The sequence below is a fragment of the Phyllobates terribilis genome, unplaced genomic scaffold, assembly GCF_046119375.1.
Source record: "Phyllobates terribilis strain yellow unplaced genomic scaffold, ASM4611937v1 Scaffold_1__5_contigs__length_1240528914, whole genome shotgun sequence".
In the NCBI taxonomy this organism is placed as follows: domain Eukaryota; kingdom Metazoa; phylum Chordata; class Amphibia; order Anura; family Dendrobatidae; genus Phyllobates; species Phyllobates terribilis.
The window spans coordinates 236,035,689-236,055,517 of record NW_027362761.1 but is presented as its reverse complement, the minus strand read 5'-3'; the positions used below and the strand labels follow the sequence as shown (position 1 = coordinate 236,055,517).

General features: G+C 42.5%; 1 protein-coding gene across 1 annotated transcript; it reads right to left on the bottom strand.

Annotated features, from left to right (window-relative positions):
- Positions 1–1,061: 1,061 nt before the first annotated feature.
- On the bottom strand, positions 1,062–18,501 carry REM2 (RRAD and GEM like GTPase 2). Its single transcript, XM_073671088.1, has 5 exons — positions 18,317–18,501; positions 8,697–9,023; positions 8,520–8,593; positions 7,842–8,049; positions 1,062–3,315 (listed from the first exon to the last, which is right to left on the bottom strand). The coding sequence occupies exons 1-5, from the start codon at positions 18,396–18,398 to the stop codon at positions 3,038–3,040; spliced, it is 969 nt and encodes a 322-aa protein (XP_073527189.1). The 5' UTR covers positions 18,399–18,501; the 3' UTR covers positions 1,062–3,037.
- Between the last annotated feature and the right edge of the window lie 1,328 nt (positions 18,502–19,829).

Here is a 19,829-nt window from a genome sequence, read left to right as displayed (position 1 = left end):
CTAATACACAACACATTTTCACATAAATTATAATACATGAAGCATCAAAGTATAAAATGTACACACACGGAGAAGTGACATGTGTTTATTTGTTGCTCGAGCATCACACATTTTTTACTTGGAGGGCATGCTAAAACACAACCCTGCCCACACCACCCAACAGTCCGCATGAGGTCGGCACACCCCACCCTCCTCCCCAAATGCACAGATTTTTTTTGCCTCGCAGATAATTTTTCTGAATAGCTTCAGTATGTGAAAAAAGAATAACAATGTAGTTATCTGAGTACAATATTACACTTGTACCACTAATCATACAAAGCTATCAAAATGGTCCCTCTGCAAGGCATCCTCTTACTGGGCCAACTGGCAACCCTGCGAATGTACTGGGCAATGAATGATTGAAGCAGGACTACAAGAGCAATCGTATGAGCTGGTGACTGGTACAAGGACTACTGCTCAGAGCCCATGATATATAAAAGAGAACAGTATTAGCCACATGATACAGATGTAGCCCCCTCACAGAAAGCCATTTCTTGGCCAAATTGCTTTCCAAAAAATCTAAAATACATCTCTCTTTTGTAAGTTCAAGAAATGGGTCTTGCCAGACACAATAATGTATAATGCACCTGTATACTTTCTTTCCCCTAAATTATTTTTATTAGTACCGGGCACATAGAAAAGGAATAATAAAAAAAAAATAAAAAAAAATACAAATAAATATATAAAAATGTACTGCATTCCAGTGCATCACAGTGCTGCTGTATTATTGCCCTAGTTGCAATTCTAATTTTACATTGTGACTGTAATGTCTTTTAGGCCAGGTTCACATCAGTAATATTGCAGGTAAAAAGGCCAATGCTAGGACATCCTATGGCTTAAATAAAAAAATAAACAAACAAAAAAATGGAGATACCCCACAATAGCAAAATGCCTTGTGTAAACACTATATTATTATTATTATTTTTTTTTTTTTACTACACACACACACACATATATATATATATATATATATATATATATATATATATATATATATATATATATATATATATATAATATGTATATGTAGTGGGTAAAAAAAAAAAAAAAGTCTACACACATCTGATAAAATACCAGGTTTTTGTCTTGTACAAAAAAAATCATACCAGCAAGAATTATTTAAGAACTTTTTCCACCTTTAATGTCCGCTATAATCTGTACAATTCAATTGAAAAAAAAAAAATTGAAATCTTTTCGGGTGGAAAAGTAAAAATAAAAAAAGTAAAATAATGTGGTTGCATAAATATGCACATTCTTATACTAACACTTTGTTGATGTACCTTTTGAATTTATGTCAGCATTCAGTCTGTTTGGGTAAGAGTCTATACTCATGGCACATCTAGAATTGGAAATCTATGCCCACTCTTCCTTGGAGTAGCTCTCCAAATCTGTCAGATTATGAGGGCATCTCCTATGTACAGCGCCCTCTTCAGGTCAACTCGCAGGTTTTCAATTGGATTCAGGTCTGGGCTCTGGTTGGTCCATTCCAAAACTTTGATCTTCTGGCAGAGCCATTCTTTTGTTTATTTGGAGGTATGCAATTTGACATGCTGAAAGGTAAAATTCCTCTTCATCTTCAGATTTTTAGCAAGGCTTAAAAGGTTTTGTTGCAAAAATTGACTGATATTTGGAAGTGTTCATAATTCCCTCTAGCTTGACTAAAGCTCCAGTTCTGGCTACCCAAAACATAATGCTGCCTCCAATATGCTTCACTGTTGGTAGGGTGGTCTTTTGGTGATGCACAGTGTTGGATTTGTGCCAAAGATACCTTTTGTAATTATGGCCAAAAAGTTCAACCTTAGTCTCATTAGACCAACATAATTTTTCGCTATTCTTTTGGCAGACTTGAAAAGACCAATGGTGTTTAAATGTTGCTGTATTTAATAACATTTATAAAGAATTTTTATTTTACCTGGTGAGCGCTGTCTTCAAAAATCAAATTTGATGTAGGTTTTGACAAAACATAACAGAGCTTGGATGTTTTTCTTTGTAAGAAAAGGCTTCTGTCTTGCCACCTGACCACACAGACCAGACATATGAAGAATACAGGAGATTATCACATGCAGTACACAACCAGTACTTGCCGCAAATGTATTCAGCTCCTTTAATGTTACTTTTGGCCTCTTGGCAGCCTCCTTGACCAATTTTCTTTTTGTCTTTTCATCAATTTTTGAAGGCTGTCCAGTTATAGTTAATGTCACTGTTGTTCTAAATGTAAGCCACTTTTTGATGATCGTCTTCACAGTGTTCCATGGTATATCTAATGCTTTGGGAATTTTCCTGTAATAGTCTCCTGACTGAACTTTCAACAATGTGATACCTTTGTTGTGTTATAAGTTGTTTACAGACTATGGCTTTTGCTGTAAAATGCAACTAAGAAAATTTCTAGTAGAACAGCTAAACTTTATATTGGGACAATAGGAATCACTTTATATGATAAGGGGGAAAAAGATCTGAAATTATTCTTCCTGGTATTTTTTTTTTTTTTTACATGACAAACCTGGCATGCTAACAGGGATGTGTAGACGTTTTATAAAATATGTGTGTGCGTGTATATTATATATATCCCCCAATGCTGTTGGTACGGCAGTTTTCAATAATAAATCATTTACATCTGCTCTACTCTGTTAGATTTGCTTATAGAGGTAAAACTTGCAATTTTGTGGCAGTTTTGCACATTATCCTCAATAAATATATGGAAGAGTGGCATTTAAAAAAAAAGGTAAAAAGCAATTATTCATTATTCAATCAATCACAACCTTTAGAAATGAAATGAATATTTTATGAATGTCACATAAAGCGGTGAGCTTATGTATAGTGATGTATAATGTCATTCCAGATTGATCACAAGTCCAGGTCTGCTTGATGATGCGAATATTCTTCAATGCACATCTGCTATTGATATGGCCCCATGTAAGATGGTGATCAGGGCCTTTTCTGTTAGACTGGCCACATAGTCTCAAGTGAGTCACATGACTCCAGTATGACAGTTCATTAGTCACAGTACAGAAAGGTCATGGCATGATTTTGATCTTTGCTTGAAGAATCCTTTATGTTTTCCCATAATCCCTTGCAAGAGTCGCCTTGCTCTTTTGGTCAAACTCTCTCTACGCCCTGGTGGCATAAGGGTGGCTGTCTGCGGAGGGCGTTCTACTTCATCTTTTCGTAAACGAATCTGCCTGACAACCCCTTCAAGCAGCTCTTGAGTATTATGGTGAAGGGCAGCAGATGTCTCTGTGTACTTACAGCTTAGCATGCCGGCCAGGGAGCGTCCCTCTGAAAGAGTACAATAAAAATACAAAGTAAACAGCACTATCATAGCAATAATGATACTTTGGACTACAGTAATAGAGAACAGCAAAAAAAAAAAAAATTACATGGAAAGTTTTCCTACATTTTAATCAGAACAGAAAAAATGATATAGGACATGAGCACATTTGAGCTTAGAGCAAAACCTCAACATCAATGGGTACTCTCAAGTTTGGAAGTTATTCCCTGTCCAATAGATAGGGGATAACTTCTTGATCTCTGGGGGTCTGTCCACTGGAAACCCACTCATCCCAAAAACCCCTTGTGAATGGAGCGATGGTCGATCAGTCACACTTCTGATCTATTAATCATGTTGAAAATGGTATCTGATCTGCAGGCAGGATGTTATTGAGCAGGAGGAGCTGATTAGATTGATTAGACATTTTTGTGGGAAAAGTTTAAGTAAAACGTGCATTTTATCCACTGAAATCCCTGGTGTTTGTATGCAGATGAGTCCACTGGGCGGGCCTATTCAGTGACTGACAGTCTTCACTAGATGACTGTGCATACCGAGATAGCTGTCAATCGCTATTAAAACTGCCCAGTAGACTCATATCTACTGGAGAAACACCATGGATTGCAATGAAAAAAAATACAAGTTAATGGAATCTTTTCCAACAAACCTGAGACACATGATTGACCACTGCTCCATTCACCCAGCACTCTGGACCGGTGGGGGTCCCTTTGGTTGTACCCCCAGCCATCAGGAAATGATCTCCTATCCCACGGATACAGGAGCACTTCTGAACTTAGGAATACCCCTAAACATGCTTTTGGCCAATATGTGACCGAGATTCCTTATGAGCAGTAACTGTGTGCTTTCATATAAATAGAAAGTGTTAGCTGTTTTGTTTCTCATGGGGCTTATTTTTTTTTTAGTCATTTAAAGAAGGACATCTCAAAAATGTTCTACTGGGCCTAAGGGCTCGCTCACACAAGCGTATAACACCGCCAAGTGCCAGCTGATGTTTTAACGGATGGCACTCTGTGCAATGTAATATTATGGCGCAGTGGAGATCTGTGTTTTTTTTTCTCATGCCGATTCAGCATTAAAAAACAATCCAATCGCAGCATGCCGTGAGTGGCTCCGCAAATTGGACCACCCGCACACCATACAAGTCTTCGACTGCGAGTAAAACATCGGACTGCAGTTGAATGTCATCCTAGTGCAGTCCAACATGTGCAGACTCAAGACAATGGAGAAATGTTCTTCACACCTCTGCTCCGATTCTCTCATGTGAAAGAATCAGATCAAACGCTGACAGAGGGACATTTGAATAATCAGCCTGATTCTGGCATGAGAAAACATATGTGATCCCGGCCTAATGGTGATACCTGGACCTTAGCAGCGCTGATTGCCTAAATTAGATATATTGAACACTTTTGTCCTTTTTCATCACAGTAATTTCACCAGAATTCTTGTGTAAATTGCTTTGAAAAGTCGCAACATTTTGGATTTTTACAACTTTTGGCGTTTTCTGCCAGTTTCTCAGCTCTGACACAATTGGCAGAAATGGGCTGGACAGGGGCCCGGCAGGGGTGTGAAAATCACCAAAAATCTCACTTCAGCCCCTAACTGGAGTAAGATTTCTGGCGTGGTGCATGGAGGCGCACGCCACTCATCAAACGTTCATGATTCAGGCGTGTGCTTCTTCACAGATCAGGAGCATCGGACTCCATCCTGCCCTCTCATCAAGCATTTATTTTCTATTTCTCTCCGAAACCCAGTATATCATTAAAATGTGCTAATATTAGTAAATTATTTCACTAAACCAGAGATTGCTGCAGGTAGAGGAGGTCCTCTCCATGGCAGTCGGGCACAGTGATTTATCTCGTATCCTTTCTCCTACCAACCCGCTCACCACGAAGAAATATGCTTAATTGAATCAAGCTGAAACATGATCTGGTATCAGAAACTAAATGTTTTTTTCTTATAAAATTTGATGAACAAAAGGCAGGTACAGAACAGCTTTTGTGATATAGGGAGTTACTAGCGTTCTCTACTTGGATTTCAACAGTAATGTATATACTGTAACTGCCAGATTAATATGTAACTGCTAAGCAGAAAGGAAAGAAATAACGTTCTTTACCTTTCAGTACTGCAGTTATGTATAGGGCTGACATGTCAGAAGCTTTTATCGGTGTGGGGGTAAAGTCTTGAGTCCCCCAACAATTAGTAAAACCAAGGCACAGAAGTGCTCAGGTGAGCCTTGATGAACATTGGTTGTGACTAACTCTCCTCAGAGTTGAAAAAGGGAGCTTCTGCCCCAGGGGCGTTCATAGAAATCATGGGGCCCCATAGCTCTAATTGGGCCCCCCCCCCCCAAATAAATATTTGTCTGTGTCACAGAAGAGCAGATCTCACAACTTTCCAGCCTTTACATTGTAATTTTCCTCCAGCTAAAGTCCTAGATCCCTCTTTCATTTCCCCATAAAGTATTATGCCAACAAAAGTGCCCCCCAAACACAGTATGATACCCCCATGGTGCATTCCTCCAAATTAGCCTCCACATGCACAGTATAATGACCCTACAGTACCCCACTTCAACTCCCAAGGCAAAGTATGGTGACACCAACACAGTATGATCCCCCAACTGTGACCCCCACAGAGCCCTACATACACTATAATGGGCTTACATACAGTATAATGGCCTGCACTAGCACTCCAAACAGTATAATGGCCCCCCACATAGCCCTCAAAATATTATAATGGCCACACATAGCCTTCCATATAGTAAAATACGCCACTGATAATCCTCCATATAGTATAATGCGCCCCCATAATCCTCCATATAGTATAATTCGCCCCCCATAATCCTCCATATAGTATAATGCGCTCCCCATAATCCTCCATATAGTATAATGAACTTCCCATGGTCCTCAATAGAATATAATTCACTCCCCACAGTCCTCCATACAGTATATTACACACCCCATAGGGTAATATGCAGCCCCCATATAGTATAATGTACCCCACAGTCCTGCAGTATTATGGGCACCACGTACTCACTGATTTTTTAAAATACTGTATATTTTAAATAAGCCGACCTGAGTATAAGCCGAGGCCCCTAATTTTACTACAAAAAAACGGGAAAAATGTATTGACTCGAGTGTAAGCCTAGGGTGGGAAATGCAACAGTTAATAGTCAATTTCCCAATCCTGGTATGTGTGGCCTCCTCAATCCCCCAATCCTGGTATGTGTGGTCCCCTCAATCCCCCAATCCTGGTATGTGTGGCCCCCCCAAACACCCAATCCTGGTATATATGGCCCCCTCATCCCCCAATCACTGCGCACACAAAAAAAATAAACACTAATACTCACCTTCCTTCCTCACCTCTCCTCCAGCGCTGCGTCCTGTCTGCTGCAGCTCATGTCGGCATCTGAGCAACGCGCATTCTCAGATCCCAAGGTGAGCTGCTGCTGCCGGCATATTCACTCCTCTCCACGCCAGGACTATGGGCGTGGAGAAGCGTGAATATGCATTCTCTTTAGTAGCGGGCACTAACAGCAGGAGCTGCGACTCAGCGCTCCTCCGTGCCCACTACTAAAGAGAATGAATATTCCCTCTTCTCCACGCCCATGGGAGTGGAGAAGAGGGAATATTCATGTCCCTTTAGCAGCGGGCACATGTGATGTGCTCCGCTCCGCCGCAACCTCCCTCCCCCCACCACTATCCACCAATACAACTCGTCCCCACGCTGCTTGGGGCCCCTCGGCTCATGGGCCCCCCGCAGTCACGGGCCACTGTTCTGCCCCTTTGTCTTTGTGATTGGTCGAGTCTTAAGGTCCAGACCCTCAAAGATGAAAAGTTTTGTTTTTTCAAACCTTTCAATAAATATTAGGTAAAACACAGCTGAACTCACTGATTTCAGGATACCTGATTGTGACTAGAAGATGTTGGGGGAAAGGAGAATCAGGCATACTTGAACTATAACATGTCTTATACTTTGTACGCATTGGTGATAAGTCGCTGCCCATTGAAATAAACATAAACCCTCGGCTGGGTATTTGGGGGATACATGAAAAATAACTGCTGGTTGAACGAGCCAATAGTTTTTTATGTGTAGGAGCAGCATTACTCATTGACGAACAGCATCTAGCTCAAAAAGTTTAGGGCGGTCAAACTCTATAAAAAAAAAAAAAATAACCTGTTAACCTTTTATGTCTCAACTTTAAAGTGGACCCTTTTGGCTGCAGCTGATATGACATAGGCAAGATTTGGGTCTGGAATTTAAGCCATGTTCTGCTTTTTGCACCAAAACTTTGCAATGTGGTAAGGATATTACTTCAATAGGATCCCCAAGCTCTCTCTTCCTGGTCATATTTCCTATCCCTTTATGAACGTTCACTATTCATCTTTGTCGTTTGAGGGTTATATTCCCATAAAATATAAAAAATAGGCTTTTTTTCTGTCTATCACATTATCGGGTTTTAATAGTACACTGCAGAGTACTTTCTTTACTATTTATGCCAATTTTTGGTAAGTATTACCTTCCATGCTGACCTCTCTGGAGCGCGCTAGATCTCCTTTATTGCCAACAAGAATCACTGGAATGTGTCGATGTGGACGGGCAGAGCGTAACCTTAGAAGAAGACCTGGTAGACGTTGGAAACTACCACGATCTGTCACTGAGAATACTAGAAGAAAGGCATCACCCATCTGTAGACAATTGTCTTGCATCCAGGTATGTGGTCCTGACTGAGAGATTAGGGTCACATTTATGAGATACCAATCTGTGTAATGGTAGGTATAGCACATAGTATGCACAAAATCATCATATGGACCATGAGCATTTTTTTATAGGCTAGGATAAGGGGAAGACTGAATACTGTTCCCTAGGCTATTCTATGCATTACTGAAGACCAAATCAGTTTACGGTCTTCCATGGTATGCTCGGTGATGAAAGTGTAATATCCAGAGATAATAGAGGATGATACAAACATGAATCTTTTCCACATACGAGTTATTATCTAGTTATCTTGTAGTTATCTAACGTATTATCTCGTAGTTATCTAAAGAATATATAATCTTTTAGAGATTATTTGGTAATTATTCACTATCTTACACCATTAGCCAATAACAGATCTATAAACCTTTGTCACTATTCTACTTTACATTTTTTGGGTAACAATGTAGCATTACAATGTGGTGTTAATCTTGCTACTCACCTGTTCCCAGATATCATACACCATTAGTGTTGCCTTCTCTCCATCCACTATTAGATCTCTCTCGTAGGTATCCTCTGTTGGCAACAGAATTATAACTTGATCACCATTGGTTCTACCATAAATGCCAACCTTCTCCCAGCCAAAACTTAAAAAAACACCTCTTAAAAAAAAAGTTACCTGGATGTTCAGACTCATGGGGGAAAGTATCCTGTGTACCTCCAAATATGCCAGCAAGCGTAGTCTTTCCTACTCCACTGTCACCCAGCAACATCACTTTGAAGACACCAGACTCTGGATTGCTGTCAGAAGACCTCACAGAGTCAGAGGACCCAGAATGGACACTTGGCCAGTCAAGCTCATCTACAGCTTGTGCTCGCCTCAGCTGATGCTTGTAAGGCAGTGGCATACTACCCCTCCGGCGTGAGTCAGCTGGAAGAGGAAGACTTCCTCTATGTTGCCGCAGACCCCCCAGTTTTTCTATTTTGTTTAGGGTCATGTTAATATCTGGGGAAAGAGAAATCATCAATGATCAACTAAACGTCAAACATGACAGTAAAGAGGCTCCTAAAAATAAAAGCTTGTAGCAAAACTTAAGAGACTAAAAAGCATTTAGAAATATTCATTTTCGCATATTTCCAAAACTGAAAATTTCTAAAGGGAGGTGACTGCTTCAGTGATGCATTCTGGTCAACTAAAAGCAAATTGCAACTAATTTCCAAGGCTGAAATCGTGATTGCATTCTAGAAATGTCTAACGTAAGATCTGCAAATTGGTGTGAAGTGCAACTGGTCCACGAATGAAACACTCGCTGGCCTGGAATGTTATGTGACGTTATGTGACGTTATGTGACCTTAAGTACAGTTTCCACACTGCATATGTTGTTTGAATTTTAAAAACCAGTAGTAAATAATTACGCAAATAAGCTGCTAAATTGTGCGCAATATTTAAGCATGTAAAGATGCCTTATAAAGGGGTTTTCTGGGAACGATGTTTTTCGTGCCATCAACCAGTGCTTGGTTAGAGGGGTTTTCCCCACAAACAAAAGTTCATTTTAAAAATTGTCTGTTTGACCCTGTACGGAACATACCACATCTCCTGGGCAGGGGAGGAAGTAAAAGACAATACAGACATTACAGCAGGGGATCACAGAGGATTCATTTTGTGAGGTAAAATATTGTTTAAAAACAAGCAGTGAAATATTTTACCTCACAAAATGACTCCTCTGCGATCCCCTGCTGTAATATCTGTATAGTCCTTTGCGTCCTCCCCTGCCCAGGAGCTGTGGTATGTTCCGTACACTGTCAGACACAGCCATTGATTAAAATTAACTTTAATTCGTGGGAAAACCCATTTAAAACAACCCTCCCCGGGTCCAACGCTGCCTCTATGCTGGTGATTGTTTACTGGCTGCACCGATCACGACATGTCTACATTGTACATCATTGCTGCAGCCAATCACTAAGCTCAACGGCTCTGAGTTGCTGAACTCAGAGATTGGCTGCAGCGGTGATGTACACTGAAGTCACCTCTGCAACATGTAAACAACCACTGGATCAACAGAGATGCAGCACTGGAGCGGAAGGAATGGGAGCAACAGCTTTTTTTTTTAACGGTCAGCCGATGGGGTAAAAACATAATTCTTGGAAAACCCCTTTAATGGTCTCTGTTTCAATAAACTTAGGACAATGCAATGACCATCATTATGTACCTTTATTCACTCAAAATAATGTTTACAACCTGAAAACAAATCACTCCAAATTGCTGACCCCTAGGTGTCTCCTTTCAGTTTAACTTTCTATCCACTGCCCGCTGTGATATACAGGTGCATCTCACAAAATTAGAATGTCATCAAAAAGTTAATTTATTTCAGTTCTTCAATACAAAAAGTGAAACTCGTATATTATATAGAGTCATTACAAACAGAGTGATCTATTTCAAGTGTTTATTACTGTTAATGTTGATGATTATGCCTTACAGTCAATGAAAATACAAAAGTCATTACTCAGTAAATTAAAATAATTAACAAAAAACACCTGCAAAGGCTTCCTAAGCATTTAAAAAGGTCCCTTAGTCTGTTTCAGTAGGCTCCACAATCATGGGAACTGAAATAGAATTAGTCTTACCGGTAATTCGGTTTCTAAGACCCTCCACGACAGCACCACCTGGAGGTTGCCTCCCCATCCTAATTAGGGACAGGAAACACAAGAGGTTAAATAACCCCTCCCCTATACTATCCCCAGTGTTTTCAAAAGACCACACAAGATGAATGCTTCAATAATAGTGTTAATAAATTAAGGAGTTTTTCTCGTAAATCAAGAAAGGGCGGGAATTACCCATGCTGGTGTGGAGGGTCTTAGAAACCGAATTACCGGTAAGACTAATTCTATTTTCTCCAATCCCCTCCACGACAGCACCACCTGGAGCAATACCAAAGAATGAATTTTAGGGAGGGACAACCGCCTGAAGGACTTTCCTTCCAAATGCTAGGTCTCTATTTGACATTACATCCAATCTATAATGTTTAGCAAAGGTATGGACGGATGACCATGTAGCCACCCTGCAAATCTGCTCGACTGATGCGCTAGCCTTTTCAGCCCGGGAGACAGACATAGCTCTGATGGAAAGAGCTTTCAATGATTCTGGAGGAAGTAAATCTTGATTTTTGTATGCCTCACAAATCTCTTTTTTAATCCAATTTGCCAGCGTGTTTCTGGAGATTTTCTTCCCTTTGTTGAGGCCTCCATATTGTACAAATAGGCTCTGATCCTTTCTCCAGGACTCAGTCTGACTTAAGTAGAAGATGATAGTCCTTCTAACAGCCAGCGAGTGGAACTCCTCTTCCCTGCTATTTGATGGATTCTCACAAAAGGATGGAAGGATTATAGGCTGAGACATATGAAATTCAGATGAGACTTTGGGAAGAAATGAAGGCTCCAACTGGAGGATGATTCTGTCTTCCAGAACTCGAAAGTAAGGCTCTCTGATGGAAAGTGCTTGAATTTCCCCCACTCTCCTAGCTTTAGTCAGGGGTACCAACAACGCTGCTTTCCATGACAGCTTGTCTATTTGAGATTCAGATATTGGTTCGAAAGGTTGCATGGTAAGACCTTTAAGAACCGTATTGAGATCCCAAGGTGGAACATTTCTTGCTCTCGTCGTGTTCATTCGTGATGCAGCCGTTATGAATCTCCTAATCCATCTGTTTTGGGCCAAGTCAGTATCAAAATAGGAGCTTAGGGCCGAGATCTGGACCTTAAGAGTGCTTGGTCTTTACGCTTTAGACAGACCATTTTGCAAAAAATCCAGAATCTTAGATATATTCGGCTGAAAGGGATCTAGTGTATGAGGGTCATACCACAGCTTGAATGTCTTCCAGATCTTTCCATAAATGGAGTTCGTGACCTGCTTCCTGCTTTTCTGCAGTGTATTGATTACCTCCTCTGAAAAGCCTCTGGCTTTTAGGATGGTGGCTTCAGAAGCCAGGCTGCTAAGGAGAGATTTTGAGGGGTCGGATAGTTGATCAGACCCTGATGCAGTAGATTGTGTATCTGAGGAAGAATCAATGGATTTGCCACCTTCAAACTGTTCAATATTCCGAACCATGCCCTTTTGGGCCACATCGAAACTATGAGGATTGTTTTTACTCTTTCGGCCCTGATTTTTTGTAAAGTCCTTGGTAACAATGTAATTGGGGGGGGACGCATACGCGAGTCTAACATTCCAATGATGAGCAAATGCGTCTATCCCCTCTGCCGGATCCTTGGGGTCCAGGGAGAAAAAGGTTTTTACTTTCGCGTTCTCGTGGTTTGCGAACAGATCTACTTCTGGATTTCCCCATTTCTGTACAACCATATGGAATATCTTCCAGTTCAGACACCATTCTCCCGGATGAATGTCCCTTCTGCTTAATACATCTGCCTGATAATTGTCGGAGCCCTTCAGGTGCAGAGTGAACAGGGATAGAAGATGAAGCTCTGCCCAGCGAAAGATCCTTGCTGAGATTAATTGCAGGTTTCTGTTCCTTGTGCTTCACTGATGTCTCAGGCGGGCTACCGTTGTCATATTGTCAGAGTATATTCTGACACTCGACCCTTGGAGTAGGGACTCGGCTGCCAGAAGGGTCTCTTCCACTGCTTTCAATTCTCTTAAGTTTGAAGACTGATCCGCAATTTCTTGCGACCAAATTCCCTGAAAGGCCACCTGGGAGACTACGGCTCCCCATCCCCTCTTGCTGGCGTCTGTCTTGACTGACACAAACGGATGCTTAAACCATACTGTTCCCTTCTCCAGATTTCTCAGACAAAGCCACCATCTTAAAGATACTTTCACCTGCTCTGGTAGATGAATCCTGCTGGTGAGGGAACTTAGAGATCTGTCCCAGTGGGAAAGAATGAAGCTCTGGAGAACCCTTGTATGTGTTTGAGCGCAGGGTACCGCTTGAATAGAGGAGGTCATGGTCCCCAGGACGGACATGGCGAATCTTATTGAGACCTTGTTCTGGTTCATTAGTGCATGGACTTTCGACCTCAGCTGAATTTGCTTTTGCCTTGGCAAAAACGAGGCCTGCAGCTGGGAATCTAGAAGAATCCCCAAAAAGGTCTTCTTGGTGGAGGGAAGTAGATCCGACTTGTCGCGATTTATCAGCCATCCCAATGATTCCAGAGTATAAAGAGTCATCTGGCGGTGCTCCTTCAATATTGGGACTGAGGGAGCCATTAATAAAAAAATCGTCCAAATATGGGACGATACGGATATCCCGTCTTCTTACAAAAGCCACCACTTCCGCACTTCCACTTTCTGCAATCTTGAGGAAGACAAGGTTGTTATCTCTACTCTTCTTGGTGGGTAAGCAGCGAAGTCGATTTTGACTCCTGTTTCCACGATCTCCAGTATCTTTCTGTCTGTTGATATTAGCCGCCACTGTGGAAGGAAACTTGCAATCCTGCCTCCTACCTTCCTGGCATCATTGTCTGTCTTGTCTTGAGTTTTGAAAAATATTCTCCCCTCTTCCACCTTTGGGGTAAGACCAGCAACCGGATTTTCCTTTGCCTCTATAGTGAAACGATTGCTGTTGTTGTTGCTGAGATGGGAAGAAATGGCCTCTTCCTAAAGTTTTTTGGAACTTTTGGCTCTAGTAAAGATTTTTTCTTGTCCGAAGCTTTTTCTAATAGCTCATCCAAGGCCGAACCAAACATATATTCTCTTTTAAACGGGATGGAACAACGCTTTGATTTTGACACATTATTTCCCCCCATTTTCAGCCATAAAGCCCTTCTCGTGAAATTGGATAGTACTGCCGATCTTGCAGCAATTCTAACAGACTGTGCAGAGGCATCCACTAAGAATCCTGTGGCTTTCTGCAGTAGGGGAAGAGATGCAAGAAGGTCCTCCCTAGGAGTACCTTTCCAGAGATGATCCTCTAATTGCTATAACCAGAGGAACATGGATCGTGCTACACAAGTCGAGACGATATTTGTCCTCAGGGAAGCCGCAGATGTTTCCCATGTCTTCCTCAACAGGCTGTCCATCTTCCTCTCCATTAGATCCTTTAGTTGGGAGGAGTCTTCGAATTGAAGGGTCGTCCTTTTCGCCACCCTTGCAACTTGAACATCTACTTTTGGAATCTCTGACCATGCTTTAGTCATACTCTCATCTAGCGGGAATCTCTTTCATTTCTCCAGCAATATTTAACCTTTTTCCCGGAAACTCCCATTTATCCATGCTGAGACTACGGATATTGTCGTGCACTGGGAACACTAGCTTTTTCTTTGACTTAAAGCCCCCAAACATCTCATCCTGGATTGTATGGGTTTTCTTCTCTTCCTCCACCTGCATTAGTGTCTTTCACTTGCAATAACAACTCTTCCATATTTTCTGATGAAAAATAGTACTTTTTGTCCTCTTCACTTCCCTGATCTGCACTCAGGTCACCTTCTTCAAGCTCTTCCATAGAAATATTCTCCTCTGAGTCTGAAGTATCCCTGACTGGATACTTCCTCTTTTTGGCAGGGGGAGGATCCTCAGCCCTCGCTTGCTGGAAGGACTGTGAGAAGGAAGCTAGTGAGGACTGTATTTCCTTCCGGACCATTCCCCTAACTTCTTCCATAAGGGACTGCTGTTCCTCTTTCACAATATTCTCCATACATCTCTGGCACAGGGGTTTCTTATGGTCTGAGGTAAGCTTTTTTCTACAAATGGCACATTTGCGTATTGTAGTACTTTCACCCACTTTCGGTGCAGGATCCTTGTCTCCCTAAAATTAAAAGGGGAGATGTATTTAAACTTTTCGGATCCTGCTCAAGAAAGTGGGGAATAACCTATCCTGGGAGTACTTACTGGGGCTGGGTTCACTCCAGGCTCTGCAGATGCAGGCTTTGAGACAACACCTTCCATAGATAGACATTTTCTGTCCTACCTTATCGGTGTCTTCTCATCTGGGCCTTTTATAGAAGGAACCGAGATCCAGCGCCGACTCCCACCAATCGGGTGGAAGTTTTCCTCCATTTTAGGGAAAAAAACGCAGTTTTCAAATTTCCCGCCGGGGCCCCATGCGTTCCACTGTGGAACGCAAACCGGAAGTGATGTCGCCAGCCTAACACCGCGTACTTCCGGTGCATCCTGTATGCGTGCCGGACGCTGCCATGGAGGACGGAGGATCAAGCTACAGGCTGGGGAGCTACAGGAGGCCCCCAGCCCACCACCCACTCAGCTTTACCCGAAGGCGCAGGAGAGTGAGGAGGTCCCGCTTCGAAGGGAACGGGAGCTAACAGGGGAGGAAGGCCAGAGGCGCTCGATCCCTGCAGCCCGGCTCAAGTATGTTAATAGGACACTGCTCGCTGGCCACAGCTACCCTAGGAACCTCTTCATCCCATAGGGACAGGAAAACACTGGGGATAGTATAGGGGAGGGGCTATTTAACCTCTTGTGTTTCCTGTCCCTACTTAGGATGGGGAGGCCACCTCCAGGTGGTGCTGTCGTGGAGGGGATTGGAGAAAAATTAACTTTTTGATGATATTCTAATTGTGTGAGATGCACCTGTATCTCATTCAGCTACATTGTTTAATCCATGGTACTTTAAGGTCATCACACTCACTTTAACAGTTTATGATCCATGTTGATCTGCTAGTCTGTTTTTGTTTCTGCAGTTTTATTGGCCCCTGCTGTCTTAACCTAGCTGATTGCTAACGAGTTAAATCTGTGTTAAGCACATACTTCCCTATACTGTATATTGAGACATAGCTAAGGAGCATTTATGCATATTTTATCGAAGTACCATATTTTTTCAAAGTGCCTCGGCAGTTAGATATGGCAGTTGGACAGAGCAGGAGACAGGTAAGACATGTAAGACGAAATAATGCATGCCCGGAAGAGAGGTAAAGGAAGTTCTACCACCTGTAGTGCTGGCAGAATGCTGATGAACAGTAAGACTCAAAAACAGTGGATGACAGGTTGCAGAGCATGAGTATTGGGACAGATTCTGGACATTAAAGCATTTTTAATTTATTGTAGGGGATGATGGCAACAATACAAGCTTTTACTTCGATTTTAAGTGAGTTTACAGGCATGCTTAAAGGGCAGCATGGTGGCTCAGTGGTTAGCACTGCAGCGCTGAGGTCCTGGGTGTTAATCCCACCAGGACAACATCTGCAAGGAGTTTGCATGTTCTCCCTGTATTTGAGAGGTTTTCCTCCCACACAACAACACAGACTTATAGGGAATTTAGATTGTGAGCCCCAATGTGGACAGTGATGATGTCTGTAAAGTGCTGTAGAAATTAATGGCGCTATATAAGTGAGTGAAGGATGACGCAGACATTCCCTGGTGCCTGCAGATCATGGTATCAGAGATTACATAATATAGATTGTGTCATATATGTAAATAGTTATAAAGATGCATCCAGTACAGTAGAGAGGATCCAAAAGTTGCCCTAGTCATATATTTTCCCTAAAACCATTGGAAGCGTTTGAAATTGTTTAATTGTTGAACCCATTGCTCACCCCATGTTCACACTTCTCCAACTATTGCCATGCCGGCGCCTCGGAATTACATAATGACACTTCTGGCTTCTTTCTAATCCAGGATCATCTCCGATCAGTATCCAGGACAAGCAGAGATTACCCCACACAAGTCTAAAAGAAGCAATTTTTTTTCTGGGCAGCGTCTCTCTTGGTGAAAAATGTCATCAGATTTATTTTTTTCCCCAATTACACACTTTGCTTAACATTAGCACATAACATAGTTCTAGAAGGTTGACTATCCTATATCAGGAAACCTACAGGAAAATATTACTGGAAAACAACTAATAATGTAACAATTCACCAAAACTTTTATATTGAAATGATAATTTGTTATTTTTTTATTCTGTTCCAAGGATGTCCATCATTACAATTCACAAACGTGTCTTTTTCTTCAACACTATCAGCATAAGGTTGGGCACATGCCAAGGCAACGTGTTCAGTGCATGTGACAGCTCTCTGCAGCATTGCCAGCCTTGCCATAACGGAAGCATCTAGCTGCACAATGTGGCTAGAAGAATCCTGTAATGCCCATACAGGTGGCCTACACCGGTGGCTTCTCTTCTGTCCATCCATCCTGGTTTGTGGTCAGTGATCAGATCTGCCAGGCAGACTCCAGGATTAGCCACTCCTTGCCTCATCTTTCAAAGACCTGACTGATGGGAATAGGCTACAGAAATGTGTTCTTCAGAAAGCCCTAGAGATCACTGATGACCCTGGCTGGTCATCACAACATGAAGATGGATCTTCTTACAGTTCTCCATTGTATTTCCATGATCTGCAGGTATATTTAACTCTCTCCATTCCTGACATGTCATTTTAATATTAGCATTTAACTACACAGTGACTAATACATTCCCTTCTGCAGCCACCATCCATTGCTAATAACATCACACTGGCATTTTCTAAGGCAGGTGCCGATCTCAATATATGCCAGTCTTACTATGCCAATGATATTACAGAACAGGTGTCAGCTACGCTGGGAAGACATGCTGCTGAAGATAACGGAAAAGTCAATTCTGTTCTTGGCTCCCTGGTCAGACAGGTAATGATAGAGATCCTCCACATAGTCCATCACCAGGAGCTGCTGGTAAACCTCCTATCTCCCAGGTTCTTGGCTCCCTGGTCAGACAGGTAATAATAGAGATCCTCCACATAGACCATCAGCAGGAGCTGCTGGTAACCCCTTCTCTCCCAGGTTCTTGGCTCCCTGGTCAGACAGGTAATGATATAGATCCTCCACATAGTCCATCACCAGGAGCTGCTGGTAACCCCTTCTCTCCCAGGTTCTTGGCTCCCTGGTCAGACAGGTAATGATAGAGATCCTCCACATAATCCATCACCAGGAGCTGCTGGTAACCTCCTATCTCCCAGGTTCTTGGCTCCCTGGTCAGACAGGTAATGATAGAGATCCTCCACATAGTCCATCACCAGGAGCTGCTGGTAACCCCTTTTCTCCCAGGTTCTTGGCTCTCTGGTCAGACAGGTAATGATAGTCTATGTGGAGGATCTCTATCACCAGGAGCTGCTGGTAATCCCTTCTCTCCCAGGTTCTTGGTCCCTGGCCAGACAGGTAATGATAGGGATCCTCCACATAGACTATCACTAGCAGCTACTGGTAACCTTATATCTCCCAGGGATGCAGACAATGTTGGCAGAAACTTCTCCAGTATTTTCAGACATCGGATCTGCTCTGAAATCCTGTTTAGCAGTATACAGCCCATCATTTCAGAATGACACCCCAGCGCCATGCTCTCATCATACTGATAAAGTGCCACCTACCTGTATTTCCCCTGGCTCTGACACCTGTCTGCAGTCCCTGTCTTCTGCCTGGGTCCTCTGTGTGGCAGATGCTCAGCTCCATCTGCTCGGTCCCTGCCCAATCCCTTTAAATATCTCCCAGTAGACACACACCATGGGCTGGGGAGACCCTCCCTCTCCTGACGGTAGATATGCAGATTAGGCAGTGACATCACGGGATTCCCTCTCCAGATCACGTGGTGCTGCTTCCCGCGCTCTTCAGTCAGTGAGGTGGCTGAGGGTGCAGCTGGTGTGGGGGCTGAGGGAGGTAGGCACGGTGAATGCCCATTCCACAATAAGTGCAGGATTGCACACTGGCTGTGAATAATGCAATAACCCACTTACACTTAACAAAATGCTGAAATGTCGCTAAGTATTTAACCCCTTCATGGTGTCATTTTTGCATTATTTTAGGGTTTGATGGATATCTCAGTTTTTAGAGAGTTTTTCTAATTTGCACCTGGAGTTTTTTTAGATCACCGATTCACAAAACAGACAAATTAGTGTGTACAAATAAACATGAAAGTTGTCCACTACTTTTTCATTGATGCCCTATACGTAGGATAGGATATCAATGTTTGATTGGCCGGGGTCCCGCACGTGGCACCCCCGCCGATCAGCTGCAATCAGTGCTGGCGGCCAGAAGTCCTGACCTGCGGTGCTTGGCCATCTAGCTGTAGTGGCCGCCGCAGTGTACCGCACATCCGCCTCCTATTCAGTTCAATGGGTGGTGGATGTGTAGTACCCCGCGGCGGCTACTACAGCTAGACGGCCAAGGTAAGAACTTCTGGCCGCCAGCACTGATAGCAGCTGATCGGCGGGGGTGCCACGTGCGGGACCCCGCCGATCAAACATTGATATCCTATCCTACGTATAGGGCATCAATGAAAAAGTAGTGGACAACTCCTTTAAATCCTAAAAATGATGTACCACGCTTTGGAAGAGTAAAAATATATTATTTTACTAGAACTATATAAAAAAAAATATTACATCACATTCAGATATATGTATGCCAGGAAAATACAAAGAATCTATAGGCAGAGAAATTTTTTACATATTGATAGATCGGGCAATTCTGAACGTGACAATACCAAATATGTGTATATTTGATTTTTTTGTTGTTTTATTTTTAATGGGGTGAATGGGGGGTAATTTGAACTTTTATATTTTTAATTTTTTTTTAAATTTTTTAAAAACATTTTTTTTTAAATTTTTACCTGCTTCAATAGTCTTTATGGGAGAATAGAAGCTGCAATTGTCCAATCGATCGCTTGTGCTACACACAGCAGGGCTTCAGCCATCGGCGGCGCTCATAGCATCCCGGCAATGACATCCACGGGGGCCTCCAGGTTGTCATGCCAATCCATTGGCGACCCTCGGTCATGTGACATAGGCGCCAATGGGCGGGACTAGTGACGCGCTTCAGAGATTGACAGCGGCATTTAAAATGTTAACAGCTGCAGGTGGATAGCGATTCCACCTGCGGATGTTAAGG

Coding starts and splice junctions, on each gene's coding strand:
- REM2 (XM_073671088.1), bottom strand. CDS start 18,398: ATGGAGCTGAGCATCTGCCACACAGAGGACCCAGGCAGAAGACAGGGA. Junction 9,024..18,316: donor CAGAGCCAGGGGAAATACAG/GTAGGTGGCACT, acceptor CTCTTTCCCCAG/ATATTAACATGACCCTAAAC. Junction 8,594..8,696: donor CCATGAGTCTGAACATCCAG/GTAACTTTTTTT, acceptor TGTTGCCAACAG/AGGATACCTACGAGAGAGAT.